A 15,502-nucleotide genomic window follows, 5' to 3' on the forward strand; every position below is an offset into this window, starting at 1 on the left:
GAGCTGCCAAGGGCTAAAATAGTCCCAAAGATTCTGTGTTCCTCAGTTCTGCAGAGAGTTTGCCGGGCAATTCTGAGGCCAGATGTTAAAAATCACAAGCCTGATCAAGGGTAAATAACAGCCCCGACAGGGTTTGTAACTCCAAAGGCAGCAGCAGGCTCCAGCTTGTACCAGTCCTGAACCTCCTGCTGCTGCAGGGAGGCAACAAACAATCCGCAAATGCAGAAAAAAGAGAACAGCAGGCGGAAGCACATGCCCAGAGTCTTGGGACCAGGGTGTGGGCAGTCATGCCTAGTGGTCAGAGGAGGAGTCGTGCCTTGTGGTTAGAAAGGGACTCAGTCATCACAGGCCAGGGTCAGCCAGAGCTACTGGTCACCACTGAAGTCAAAAGCTAGGAATCAAAGGGGAGGGTTGGAACCAGGTTATCTGGGATGAGGCCAGTGCAGGGACCCACCCAGGAACAAGACAGCACAGGAAAGAGTGCAGCCACAGACAAAGGCTTTGAGTAGCTGCTAGACCAGTGCTCAGCAACCTGTCACCTCCTGGCACACTTCAGTACTCACTATAATTTCACTTCACATCCAACATATATAACCCAATCCACTCCCTGTCCTCCAGAGCTAGGCCCCACTCTAACCACTAGACCCCACTCCCCTCTTGGTGCCGGGTTTGATCTCAGGGATCCTGGCTCCCAGCCCCGCTGCTGTAACCGTAGACTAGATTCCTACCCCTCCAGGAGTGAGCCTGGTTCCCACTCCACTCCCTCCCCCACTCTAATCCGATGCCCTCCCCTACAGCCAGGAACCCCCAGCGCCCTGTTCATACCCAATCCCCCTCCCCTCCTCCACAGCCAGGCACCCCCAGCGCCCTGTTCATACCCAATCCCCCTCCCCTCCTCCACAGCCAGGCACCCCCAGCCCTCCCAGCTCTAACTTGACGCCTGCGACTCACCAGAGCTGCCGCCACTGCTGCTGCCATCCCAGAGCTGCCACCACCGCTGCCAAGTGCTTCTCCCACCAAGCGGCGGCGTGCATGAGCCGAGCAGCTCCCGGAGCACAGCTCTGCGCACGATGCTGCTTGCTGCGGCTGGCTTTAGGAGCCCAGCAATCAGGCAGCAGAGCCCAGCAGGTCGCCTGTTGGCTCTGATGCAGGTTCTCATTCCTGGGTACCACCTGCCCTTGAATCTCCTGTTCAAAGAGGTCCCCTTTCTTCCAGCTAGATCCCTAACCTCCTATAATGCTTGTAAATGATGGTGATGCTTAGCTGAAACAGAGCTACAAAGTACCTCTACTTGATAGGATGACCATATCCCCCTGTTCCAAATACAGGCACAGGGAGATACGGCGGGAAGGGGCGGCTCCTCCGAGCTCCATCAAGCCCCAGGGAGATGGGAAGGAGAAGGCAGCCGCCGGCTCTCCCCTGGAGCCCTGGGGGAGCGGCAGGGTGTGGCAGCTGCCCATGCTCCCCCCACTTCACTAGGCTCAGGGAAGTGACTTCTGCCAGCAGAGGCCAGCGTGGGGAGAGCCCAAATACAGGACAATTCATCCCATTCCAAAAATAAGTTGGGGAGCCTTTTTGGCGTCCCAAATACAAGACCGTCCTGTCCAATTTGGGAGAGATAGTCACCCTACTACTAGATTGGCTGTAGAGTGTAAACCAGGCAGATAGAGGGTCCTTCCATCTGACTATCAGATACAGACAAGTAACTTTTTCAGTAGGTTTCACCAGCTCCACCCACGACATTCAATAAGAGTATTTGTCCTCCAAAAGCATTTTCAAGAACATGCAAAAACACACTTGCAAGCCGGTTATTAAGAACACACATGGCAAGTTGTCATTGCGCAGGCAATTGCCGTAACTGAATGCAAAAACCTACGAATGCAGCTATATGTGCACAGTTTAAAAAGCAGCATTTGCACATGTGAAAAAGGGCCTGCGGATGCACAAATAGGGAATTGTGCAGGGAACTAGCAGTTGCTTTGGCCATTAACTGTTTTGCAAATCCATATAAATGCTGTAACAGGGCCAGGCCAGCAGACCATAGTAGGAAGGGGGAAAAGCAGCTCAGGACACAGCCCCAGCCAGGGAAAGAAGGGAAAGAGCTGGTTAAGCCCCCTGATGGTAGCAGCAGGGAGGGACTGCAATTAATCAGTTAGGGCCACCTGAGCTCACCGCACATGCTGGCAGGATTTTTAAAAAGCCATCCCAGTCAGGGACAGGTGGGGAGAGTAAGAGAGGAGGTAGGGAGGCAATGGGGGATAGATAAGGAGAGACAAGACAGATAAGCAGATCTGGAGTGTTTGCAGAAGTGCAGGGGTGGGGGCGAATGCCCGGGCTCCTCTCCCCTTGTGAGTCGAAAGCCCTGACCATGGCTAAGGCGGAAGAGACTGACCATCTGGCCCAGACAGATAGAGGTGGGTGCTGCCTAAACCCGACCAGCTGAAAAGCAGAGGTGGAGGACCCTGGCAAGATGCAGGGACCTTGCCACAATACCTTTGTGCATTTCACAAATGCAGCTAAGGAGACTCCCTTAAAAATTGTAGGCCCTCATAGGGAACAATGAACAACGTTCTTAAGAAGCAAAATGCAGCCTGGAGGAGGCGTTTGGCTGTTCCTTAGACAGCCATTTAGGAATCCCTTTGCCTTCCCTTACTTTGTGTTCAATGATAGCAGACTTAGAAACAAAGAGGGGATTCTGTGCAGAGAATTGTTTGCTAGGAAAAGCCTCCTGTTGCATGGCGCTATCCTGAGTGCCCACCTGTCTGCCTGCCCTGGCCTGTGGCTACACCCTTTGATATTGTCCTCTTGCTCTCTAATAGGCATGGAGTGATGCCCAGGTCACAAAGCAGGAGCTAGCAATGGCTTCATCCATGAGGGCCTGCCTGCTGCTGCCCAACATCTGAACCTTAACCTTTTGGTCCAGACACTTCCTGAAAACATCTCGGCAAGCAGACAGCTATTTCGGGAGAACAACGCTTGGATTCACATGGCACCCAGGCAAAACAAAGCAGAGGAAATGAGTCTTTCTTCCTCTCCCCTCACCCTTCAACCCTGTCCTTTTTTCTGAGCAGTGTGTTGGGAGGACCAAACCCAGAGTCAAGTCCAAGGAACTGGGAGTGAGAGTGGAACAATGACAGATTCATAACATGATGAAACAGGGCACTGTCTTCTGCCAGACACGTGCTCTCCAGTCCTGTTTCTAGGATCGCAAACACTAAAAAGGCCAGAAAACCCATAGATGACCATGAGAAGGACACGGCTCTCTAAAGAGCTGTTATATTCTGAATGTAAATGAGTTGAAGTTCCCTGAAAGCCCCACTGTCTGCCTGCCCTGGCCTGCGGCTGCACACTTTGATATTGTCCCCTTGCTCTCCAGTAGGCTTGGAGTGATGGTCAGGGTCTACATGGAGGATCTCAGGTCTAAAGGGTAAAGATCATGGATCTATGTCCCTCCAAATCCAGACAGGCTGTCCCCTTGCAAGAAACCCAAGAACAAACCATTTACCCAGAAGGTTCTGGACACAGAGAACCAGCATGAGCCTCCCGCTGAAAGGGGTAAGGGATTAAAGAGAGATACAGGAGACCTCCATGCTCCTTGCATGTCACAGAGCACAGTTCACAGCCATCTCCAACAGGCTTGTGGACCAGGGACTGGAGGACAGGCCCAAGGGTGGCAAGTGACTCTTCAGCTACTCAGATCTGCTGGTCTAACCCCACTGCCCTCTAAATCCCTAGAAGGTGACATCGTAACAGAGCAGTGCGGGTGTCAGAGCTGGCCCTAGGTGTAAGCAGTTTAAGCAATTGCTTTGGGCCACTCAAGAATGTTCCCCATTAACTATTAGTCTTGGGGAGGGAGTATTCCTGCTTAGGGCCCCCAGTGGGGTAACGTTGGCCATAGTGAATATGTTTACATTGTGTGAGTCTCCCCACCCGGGTGATCAGACTCATGCTAATAGGACTTGTCCTAGCTTGTTAAAAATGGTGCTGCAGATACCATGACTTAAGCTGCAGCTCCCAATCACAAGCCCGTCCGACCCCTTGAGCACGAGAGCCTGACCTACATTCACATGCGTACGGCAGTTAGGAGTAGACTCCCTTCACTTCTCATTTGGCGGCACAGCATTTACGCATCCCCATGCTCCTGTGATAAGCAAATGCCAGCAATGGGGAATCACTCTGCCTGTGAAAATGAGTGCCACCAATGCCTTTCCCTGGCACTTCTGGTTTCTATCTCCGATGTCATTCTAGCTGAAACCCAGTTCAAATCTGAGGCATCTCTCCACCCCTTAGTGCCCACCTTGCTGCTGGAACAACAAACTTCATGTGTTTGTTGCCACAACATCACTGGTCCAAAGCTGCTCTTTTTCACATGCTAACTTGAGCCCTATGACATAGATCTGTCTACATGAGCTGGAAGGGACCCAGCTGCAGTGTTGACCTAGTCAGTGTCATTGTCCTACATACAACTTCTTTCCACCAGCTGTTATGGAACTTTCACTTGAAACGGGTAGAGGTGACCTGACCCATGGTAGGAGTGATCTGGCTAATGCTGCCCTGCTATTGGTCTAACACAAAGAAAACCAGCAACGAATATCAGTGCAGGACACTATAATCTTAGAGAGTCTTTCTAATAGTTGTGTTTATGTCTCATATTGGCTATGTCTACACTAGCCAAAAACTTTGAAGCGCTGAAATACACATTCAGCGCCTCATTAGCATGCGGGTGGCCGTGGCACTTCGAAATTGACGCAGCTCGTCCAGACGGGGCTTCTTTTCAAAAGGACCCCAGCTACTTCGAAGTCCCCTTATTCCTAAGAGCAGATGGGAATAAGGGGACTTCGAAGTAGGCAGGGTCCTTTCAAAAAGGAGCCCCATCTGGACGAGCCGCGTGGCAGCGAGCCGCGTCAATTTTGAAGTGTCGCGGCCACCCCCATGCTACTGAGGTGCTGCATATGTATTTCAGCGCTTCATTAGTAAACTTCGAAATGGCCATTTGCATGGCCATTTCGAAGTTTTTGGCTAGTGTAGACACATCCATTCATTGATAAGAGTTCCCAGTATATCAGTCTCATTGCTTGGAATGTCAGCCTCCCTAAATCTCTATTGCTTATGGCCAGGAGAACCATCTAAATATTAACAGAGTCAGTAAGGGAAAACAGGGACAAACAAGGATGATGACAGTGGAGCTAACCCATTACTTCTCTTCTAACACTTTAGATAGGTCTGTCTCCCATGCTACCATTTGATCCCCTGTACAGCTATTATCCCTCTCCTCAACTTAAATCTCCTGCTGTGTTTGATATCCTGGCCTGTTTTCTATGATGTACATTTAAGCTCAGTTTGCCCTGACCTACTGTTTGGAGGAAATTTGGTTTCAACTCTGTTTTCTTCTTCCAAATGGTGCACTTTGCAAGTCAAAGTAAACAAGGATTTTTGTAACCATCAGCCCTGCAAACCCATTTCAGCTGCTAGAATTCACTGGAAACTTTTCCACGTGCATCCCTCCATCACAATTAATCACTCTGCCGCAGGAGTTTTGCAAGCAATTCAACAGACCAGAATCAGCCCCAGCTCTCCCTCCTGTAGCTGGGTTGGCTTTGCAGTACGACCAGCCAAAGTGATTATTTCCAACAGCAAAGGACATGGAGCCCTAACATTTTAAAGCCACTTTTCTGACCATAGCTGCGTTTGAAAGCTTCCCCTAACCCAATGAGCCACCCTCCTCCAGTTACCTCCACGATCCTCTACCCAACGCAGCAATGTCATCTCAGAGAATTAAGAAAGCGTGGCGAGCCGTATAAGGAATACATGTGCTGCATGTGTAGTTATCCCAGTTGTGATCAGAGTAATTCTGCTAACCTTTCTTGTGGCTCTTTGACAGCACAGGCCTAAGCAACCCAATAGTTTTGAAAATAGGTAGAGTTGCAGAGATCCCTTATTAATGGCTGCATCTTGGCAGCTCTAATGTGGGACACCTGAGTATGTCACCTGAATCCATCTAGCACTGGGGTGTCTTCAGACAGTGCAGACTATTAGCCAGTGAGTGCTTATCCCTGGAAGGGAAGAGGCTCTGTGATTGCACAGCCAGAGAGGATGCAAGATCTAAGAGGTAAAATCATAATAAGTCTGTCTGTGGGATCCTTTGTTAAGGGTGTACATAGGGAACTTATTGAACTAGAGAGATGTGAGATGCCATCAAGCAAACCATCTTACCTTTATTTTACGCTGACCTTTGCAGGAAACCTGTGAGAACTCTGCTAATCAGATGCTCTGTTCTGGATGTTAGAAAAAGGAGCAATTTTGCTGGCCCTAAGATAACAGGATTCCACATTGATGACAAAACCTGGCAAACTGCCAACATAATTTGGAGGAAGTCAGCATTTTTGGCTACTAGTAGTGTTAGTCTCATTCCTAAAACAAAGCCAGAGTCCATCAGGGGATCAAGACAGGGTTACCTCCTTCAGTGCAGACCAAGGAAGAGCATTCCCTTTCAGCCCTCCCCGCCCCCGAGTCTGCCTTTCAGATCTGGGGCCTCCAATTCAAACTAAGACTCTCTGGGATTACATTTTGGGATTCTGGGTCAGTGCTTCCATGTATCCAAAACAAGAATACACTGAATTGGATTTCAGCCCAGTTCCAAATTCCAACATTTGTGTCTCTCTGTATAGGGGGTCAGAATGGAATCCGAGACTAAACACACACAGATACAATGCTCAAAAGTTACCTGGCTACAGACAAAGCCAGAAAAGTGATGAAGGTGACTATGGGGCCTTAAGTCACTGAGATCTGCGAGTCTAGCTCAAATGACAGCCACTCCCTAAGTTGTCGTATCCAATGCCTGTTTTAAACATAATCCGAGTGCCCCTGCTTACCTTGACCATGCACATATCCCAAGATGTGACTCGCCAAGGCCGTGCAGGTGAACCAGAAGGAACTGTGAATCAGCATGATGCCCTGGCCCTAAATGGAGAAGAAGGTACTTTATGTTTAACCACATAAACAAAGCAGCACTTACTGCATGGACTAATTCGGTTCCCTTGTTGCTAAATAGGTAGAAGGGTGCCTGCTCCCCTCTCCCACTTAGTGGTGAGCCCTCTCAGACTCAAGGGCTCACTGATAAACAATGTAATGTAGTTTGCTCTGATGCTGTCTATGTGAGCCTATTTAGCCTCCAGCCACCATTAGTTTCAACACAGCTAAACAGAGCAGACTTTTTTCTATATCTGCTTGGTTTAAGTAACCAGTATTTTATCCCTTCTTGTCACTGCACAGTCAGTCCAGGTATGGAAAAGCAAGCCACACGCAAGTCCGCCACAGTTTAATTATCATCTGCAAATTGCCATTTACACCCAAATTCCAGAATTGCCTGGGGTGTTTTTAAAATAAAAAGCATTCGATTTTTTCCCAGCAAAAGTGAAAATGCAGCTACATCAGAATAACCCCGCACCTCCCTCCGTCTCTGAGATGCAATATAAGGCATGGGAAAGAATTGATACAAGTCCACACTTTATGCCCATAAGAGAAGCATTGTTCAATGAACACTCTTCAAAGCACAGATTGTGTGCCTGTGTGGTTGTTGTGCTGATGTCATGAAGGAGCAGATGGGACGCAGCTGAATAAATCACACACCTGACCAAGCTTGTCACAGCAGCAGTCCAGAGACAAGAGTCAAGTTCACTCTTGGCAGAGCTCCTCTGGTGTTACACCAAGAATGCAGTTGAGGAGTTTTTGTTCTGACTTGTCTGCTGAGCAGGGCTGCACAGAGAAGGCCTTTTTGTCCCAAAGTGGATGGTGTTGTCTGGTTTCAACATGCATTCAAACAAACTCACAGCAAAACTCCAGGAATGGATTTGAGAATCTTGTACAGAGCAAGATCAAACTTCCATAGCAGCAAAATTCAAATCCACACCCAGGTCTGCTTGGACCCATGACTTCAGTCCTACGCCATTAATGATTAAGACAGATGAACAGACCTGGACTGCAAGCTCCTGTGCACAGCCCACTGAACTCTATGGGAGCTTTTCCCTAATTAGGGATATAAAATCGCATTTAATTGGTTAACTGGTTAAACATTAAGTTTAACTGGTTAACTGATTAAATGGGGGTGGTTCAGGGACAACCACTGAAACCTGGCCAATGGGAGCTCAGAGACTGTGATGGGGGTGGGGGCAAACAATAGGAACTGACCAATGGGAGCAGAGAGATTGTGCTGGGGGCAGGGGCAGTGTGTAAAGCTTTTCCCTCTCTTGCACAGCGCAGAGAGGCACTTGAAACAGACAGCCACTCTGATCTCTGATGCTGCACTAGGCAGAGAGTCTGCTTGAAGAACCTGCAAGGCTACTGGCCAGGAGACACCTAGGTAAGTGCCTCCTGGCCAGAGCCTGCCTCTGACACCCCAGCCCCTCCTGCACCAAGTCACCACTCAAACCCTCTACATCCTCTTCCCCTAATTCACAATTCCCTCCCAGATCCTGTACCCCCCTCTTATGGCCCTCCCTCAGGGCAGAATCCTCTCCTGCATCCAGACCCCACTCCAGCCCTGCACTGCAATCCCCTGCCCCATGTCACAAGTCCTGCTGAACGCTATGGGAGTTTTTCCCAAATTAGGGATGTAAAATCGCATTTCACCCAAACTGCCTCTGAGACCTCATACCCTCTGCTGCACCCCATTCTCCTACCCTGAGCTCTCTTCTGTACCTAACTCCCAACCCAGACTCTCTACCCACTCCATAGAAAAGTGCAGCCCTTGGCCACTTTCCAATATCAGGGAGTGCCCCCCACCAAAAATTATTGCCCATCCCTGTACTAGCATATAGCCAGTCCCTATCCACTGCAGTGAACCCTGTCTTAGCAATGCCTTCTGCTTCACAAGATGGCTTACAGAGGCAGAGCAAAGCATCTCTTCCCCAGGGATGCTATCAGTGTCAATCCTGTCACTGCAGCACTCACTTCGTGAGCCATTTGCCTGCCTCCCGCTGTCTCCTTCACCTCCAGGCAACCTCTCCCAGGCTCCTTCAGCTTTCTGAACTATCAATGCCTGGCAGCAAAGGTCTCCTTATGTGCTGCTTTCTGCCTTGGTGCCAGCGAGGATGTCCTTTTGATCTCTCTCACCTCATTCTCTCATCCCTCCCACCCCCTAGGAGGTGTTTGGTGGGTTTTCAAAGCAATTTATTTCCTCTTTTTCCCTCCAAAGTTCTTGTTAGGTTTGAATGATGAACACAGCACGAGATCATGGGCTTGTCTGGTTCTCTGGGCAACACAAAGGAAGGGAAAAGTGCAATCCAAGGATGATCATAACTACCCGTGTGTGAGGCCACACCTTTGCACTCAGATTATGTTCATTTTTGGTCCCTTAGAGTCATAGAATCCTAGGGCTGGAAGGGACCTCAGGAGGTCATTATGTCCACCACAATCAAACCTAATTAAATCATCCCAACCAGGACTTTGTTAAGCCAGGACTTAAAAACCTCTAAGGATAAAAATTCTTTGTTCAACGAGAGTTAAGGGCACATTGTAAGACAGGGCCTTCAAAATGGTACAGGCCTCTGGGGGGATAATATTAAGCTCTCGTCTTTAATTAACCATTTTTAAACACTTTAAGCCTACTGTTTGGTTCCTGAGAATTACTAAAGTTAAACTGATGATCCTTTATGTAGGTCTTATACAAAAACAAACATTGATCCTTGGGCTTCCCCAGTGACACTGCTACTAGAAAGGCTGGAAAAGCCACTGCAGTTCCTCCAGGAGCACAGGCCACTAGATCAGCATAAATCCAGATTTGTGGTCCAAGTGAGGCCTGAACTAAGCCTTTGGAGCTGGCCTTTGAGCCAGCTCCCAGCTGCAGTGTAGCCATACCCTGTGGAACTGGTGCAGGGCCCTGTGTAGTACCTCGGGCAGCCCTTCTTCAGCACTGAGCTAGCCGGGAGAAGCTGGTAAACTTTGTACCGAAATTTGTTTTGCCAAAGAAAATTAAAACCACCAACATGCAAAAGCCTTTTGACAAAATTTCCAATTTCCCTCAATACTTTGCAGGTCTTTAGACAAACTTTTTTTTCTTCCAGTTTTTGAAAACCCACAAGATATCTAAGTAAAAAATATTTTTTCCCTTTTTCCTTCTCAATGTTTCATGAAAAACAAAACACTTTTGTTTTAATCACCAGCCAAAACAGCAAGGGAGAGCGGAACACTGGCCATCCACACCAGTCAGTCAATTTCCCACTGAAGGAAATCTGGGTACTACAAATGACAAAGTACCAACTGGCATGTTGAAAGAACCTGGTTTCTGCCAGGATGTATCCACTGCCCCGCAGCAGGGTCTCAGCAGTGACTGAGCTGGGAGCAGGAAGGCTGCAAACAGAGAGGAGGTGGCTGAACTATAATCCCATTCTAGTTTCTTTACAGAACAAAGCCTGTTCCTGGTGGTTTGTGTGAGGGAGGTCTGGTCTGAGGTGAACACACACTGACACACAAAGGAGCCGCAGACCTAGTCTCCCAAAGCTGTGTGAGAAGTCACAAGGCTTTACCTTACACTGGGCTAGTGAACAGGAGGAGCTACAATTGGCGAAAATATGAGAGAGGGAGTGTTGTTTGTTTTATTTAGAAGAGATGGAAGGATGCCAGCTTTGGGCCTGACAAGCTTAAGAGTGAGTCCTTAATTCACTTTGATAATGGTCTCATGTGCTGGGTGAACTCTCTTGAGTTTGAACCCTAAGACTGGCCCATCTGAAGTCAAAAGTCTGAGTCAACACACACTCACGGATCCAAAGCAGATGTGTAACGTGAATCCAGGTGTGAATTTTCTGACTGGTCCCCTCCTTGTAATGCCAATACCTTGGAGCCAGACAGCCCTGGAATTCGCACAAAGGTTCAAAATCTGGATCTGGCCTTCCTAATTTAGGCCCTTCTCTAACATAAGAGGAATTCATTTTCATGACAAAAACAGGGATTTTTCTCATGGAAACATTTGGATGGTTTTCATTGCTTATTTTCCTAGTCCATTTCCACCCCTCTCATCAGGTAGTGACCAATCCCTCTTCCATTGCCATGGTCATGAGACAGAGACTTTGGTTCATTGCTCTATCACACACCATGAAGAGATTGGCAAGAGCCTGAGGTATTCCTGGACAAAGTGCTCCAACTATAGACCAAGGCAGAAATTCCAGCTGGCGCTGTGTGGCCCTATCAGACATGTCTACAGCAGTGCAACTGAGTGCCCTACTTGTGAGCCCAGAGTCTGATTCTCCTCTCTCGCACTGGTGTAAATCAGGATAAAGGAACCCCTCCCTACTGGAGTTAATGGGAACACTCCCCTCAACTTCAGTGAGTTGTCAATCAGGCCCAACTCCATTGAAGCCAGTGGATTTATACCAGAGCAAAACCACTTCAAGTAGTGGATCATCATGCCCAGCGTTGGCCTTGTGTACCTAGTCCAGTGAATTATCAACACCTGCCACTTCTACAGCTGCATAGTTCAGTCATTACGTTTGGCTTAGACAGCTTGTATATGCTAGTCCTACCATTCACTGTAGAGCAAAACTTTGATTTAGTACAAGATGGACAGTTACAATGTGGCCTCTGGCAAATTTCTGTTTCCCACTAATTTTGTCAGCTCCACATTCGTTAAAAGGGAAGAAATGTTAGGTCAGCCAGAATTTCTTATACTGTTTATCCAGGAGCTATAAAATGCTGCAGTGGAAAGACGTGATTGTCACAACATATGGTAATTAACTTTCACCCCTGCAGTGCTCTGTCTGTGTTCATTGGTTGAGGATGTGTGAAACAATTGCAAATTGCCTTTGCAAATCTGAATGCTTCAGCATCTTGCTTCTCATTTCCATTTCATATGGATGTTTTTCGGGGAAAAATATCTCCGTTTTGAAATTGTGTTCAGGTAAAAATCAACCTTCTTATTAAAAAACAATGCCAAGTCCACCTTTTTTATGAATGCCTGATGAAAAGCAAACAATTCAGGATTTGCCCCAGAGGCCCTGAATTAAAATCAGGAATACTAATTTTTTAAAGTGCTCCTTATTTATAATGCCAGCTTTGCTAGGAAGATCAGAGGCAAAGAGAATGCCACCTGGAGGAATAATATTGAATTGTACATGGGTTTCTCCACTTCAGCAAAGATTAAACCAAATCCAAAGTCTACTAATTAATTAAATAACCCTGGGCTGTGATATGCCACTTTTCAATATAGAAAAAATCCGATTTTCACTGATGGGTCTTGGATCAAGCCCACTGCAACATTCTGACCCAGAAGTTTGTACCTTTTGAGCTGCACTGCAGAGAGGAATATAGTTATAGTATTTACTAAGACCAGCTCTAAACTAGACCTTAAAGTCGATTGTAGATTCACAATTCAGCTACGGCAATTGCACAGCTAAAATCTAGGCATCACGATTGACTTATCTTGCCAGCCTCCCTTATTCCTCTTGAGAATGAGGAGTACAGGTATTGACTGTTGACCCCGATAGTTCAATTTTGGGTGTCCCCACTAGGCACACAAAATCAAACCCGGGAAGATCAATCTTTACTGGGTAATGTGGAGGTACCCTAAATGTTGACTCAGAAGATTACCCAGATAACAAGTACACTTGTATCCTTGTTTCTTAGTGATAGAGCACTGAACTAGGACTAAGGAGATCTAGGTTTTGCCACAGACCTGCGTTGTTACCATGGATAGAATACAGCTTCTCTGTGCCTCAGTTTCCCCATCTGTAAACTGAGGACACCAATATTGCATGTCTGGGTAAACTTCGCGAGCCACTGCTGGAACATGCGGCTGAAAGCAAGGCAGTAATATCCCTCCCTGACAACAGCAGGTCAGTGAGATTTCAGGGCCTAAGAGTTAACTGCTGCACAGCAAATGGCATAATCATTCAGCCATGCAGAGGTGAGGTGAAAGATACTGACAGAACCACTACGACATCATCCCTTCTGACAGCACACAGCCACCAGCATGTGGATTTCCTTTTTGCATTGCTTACTCAGGGAAGGAATTCATGGACTGTACGTGGAGCACACAATACCTGTTTCGCAGTCACCAGGATTTCCTGGGGTGGAGGAACAGAAAGTGCCACCCTTCAAGATGAATCTAATAATAATATTATTGTTGTAATGTAGGAGTAGCACGTCAAGGCTCCATTTAGGCTCAGAGTACTGTGTACTGCACAAACAGCTCAGGAAAATGACCCTCTCACAAATTCAAGCAAGATGCAACACAAGAACAAACAACAGGAAAGGCTGAAGCTAGCAGCAAGAAGGCTCCAGCAACAAGAGCATGAGTTTACATTGGCTGGTTCCTGATCGTTAAACATATTAAATTCATCATGTAGATTAGCAACTTTCTCCCCTAGCCATTGTCAATTTCTCATCAGCATCAAGTACATTTTGAGGAGGGATTTGAAGAGTAGCAGCAGTTCATATTTCCCAAGTTTGCAACAGATTTTTTTCAAAAAAATTATTTTTGCCACTTGCCCTCCCCGCAAAAAAATTTGGTTTTCTACAAAAGTGGCCTCCTTTTCAAGCAGCTCTGCTGAAGGTGCACTGCTATGACCTAATTCAGAGAGAAGTTTCCTTTCCGAAGAGGCTGCATTGGAAAAATCACAAAGATACGCCTGGGAGAAGAAGACAAGTGAAGCCAGCATCACCAGCAGAGTGGAATTTCTCTTCAGAGATTGTCACACCTGGAGTTGGTAAACTCAGTTGGTTCTAAGATTCCCAAACACCTTCCAGAGACAGTCACCTGCTCCAGATCCCAGGAAGAGATACTATTTTGTGGGGTCATGAAGTACACTGACGCATAATCTTAAGACCGTGGCATCTTAGACACTAACAAATTTAGAAGGTCATGAGCTTTTGTGGGTACCTGCTTGTTGCTTTTGAAGTTACAGACTAACACAGTGACCCCTCTGAGACATTTTGCCTCAAGACTGGAAAATTTTCGACAATCAGACACCCATGAAAGAGAGGGTTAAGATTTTTTGTTTTTGGAGTGGGTTGGGAGGGGCGGGTGAAAGTGTTCTTTTGATGAAAAATGCTTAGTCATTGACATCAAAAGATTTTGCAGGACTTTTTTCTTCACTTGCCATCCCTCTGACTACATGGTTGGAACCGCATGTTATGGTGTGTAGCACAAGCCAAGGGTAAGGACTCCACTAAGCCAGTATTTTCTCACACTCCCTCTATTTACATTTACATTTAATTTCATCATGTTCAACTGACAGAGGAGAAGAATTTAAAGATGCTGCTAATGGCATTCTACAGGGACTTAGAAACTGCAGAAAGATTCGGTCTACAGTTACTCTAATGAGTTTTGCCAACAAAGTCCCGTTTTGTCGATGAAACTGGTGGAATGTCCCCACAAAAAATGTGTTTTGTTGACAGTATGTCAATCAAAGTTGGCGCTTCCACCGACAACCCTCTGCCTCTCCCAGATGAGGAACAGCACCTTTTGTCAACAGGTAATGTCGACAAAAAAGCTGTGTGGATGCTCTGGGTGGCCTTCTCTTGACAGACAGGGCATCCGGGACAATGGGCAGCCCTGTCTGCTGTGCTTCTAGATGCCTGTTTTGTTGAGAGAGCAGCCAGGCAGTCTGGCCACTCTGTCAACAGAGCAGATCACTATTCCAATTGGCTTTTGTGTGTGGCCACACTCTGTCGACAGAAATTTTGTTGGGAAATCTCTTCCGACAGTAACTTCTGTTGACAGATCACTGTAGTGTAACTGTAGCCTAGGAGAGAAAAGCCTCTAGGGAGAAATAATATATGAGGTTCCCTTACAGCCTGGAAATTCCCTAAACCATAGATTGACTTAGTATCTGTTTGATGCAAGTCAATTAATACCACAACAGCTAAGGAAAAAAACAATCCAGACAACAAGGATCATCAAACTCTCAGCTGTGAGCTAACAAACCTTTCTAACTATCTCACTCCTTATAACAAATTCCCTCAGCTTGCATGCCACAAAAAAGTTACTAAAGACCAAAACTGGGCTCCTTTTCTTATGTCCACAATTGTTCACTCCCTACAAAGACTCAAGCAACTCTAAGAAAGACATTCTCTCAGTTACGGGACAATTTACATCTTCTCACAAGCTAATGCAAATCTTAAAGTTACTTCACCTTAAAGATATCAAAGTTCTAAGCCTTCAGAACCTGCTGTCACTATGTAATTGAGAACTGTACAAAACCATCGAGCTTTGGCTAAGTTAATGCACTACCTGAGAGTTTCACAAAAGGTTGCAGGTCTCTAAAAGTTCTTCATTCTGTCACAATAATGGAAAGAGTAGAGGCAAAAAAAGCACACACAACAATACAGTACAGCCGCTGTAGCCTAGCACAGAGAAATCAAAACAGCTTTGAAACCACAAGGATCTGTCACAAACCTTTGCTTTCTGATTTTAGTTTCCCTGACGTTGTGAAGAATCTGGCTACATTCTTGATCTCTGACAAAGGAAGCCAGTGCTTTGCCCGCCTCAGAAAGTTTGAAAGATTTCTTG

The 15,502-nt window shown here is 46.8% G+C and overlaps 1 protein-coding gene across 2 annotated transcripts in view; it reads right to left on the reverse strand.

The window, feature by feature from the left end:
- COL20A1 (collagen type XX alpha 1 chain) overlaps positions 1-15,502 on the reverse strand; it is a 127,830-nt gene extending 112,328 nt beyond the window's left edge. For both annotated transcript variants that reach the window (XM_075011846.1, XM_075011847.1), the window contains exons 1-2: positions 15,389-15,502; positions 6,873-6,960 (exon numbers count right to left, since the gene is read on the reverse strand). In XM_075011846.1, coding sequence (XP_074867947.1) covers positions 6,873-6,948 — 76 coding nt within the window. In that variant the 5' untranslated portion in view covers positions 6,949-6,960; positions 15,389-15,502. The remainder of the gene's footprint in view (positions 1-6,872; positions 6,961-15,388) is intronic.

This window comes from Carettochelys insculpta, chromosome 17 (assembly GCF_033958435.1).
Source record: "Carettochelys insculpta isolate YL-2023 chromosome 17, ASM3395843v1, whole genome shotgun sequence".
NCBI lineage: Eukaryota > Metazoa > Chordata > Testudines > Carettochelyidae > Carettochelys > Carettochelys insculpta.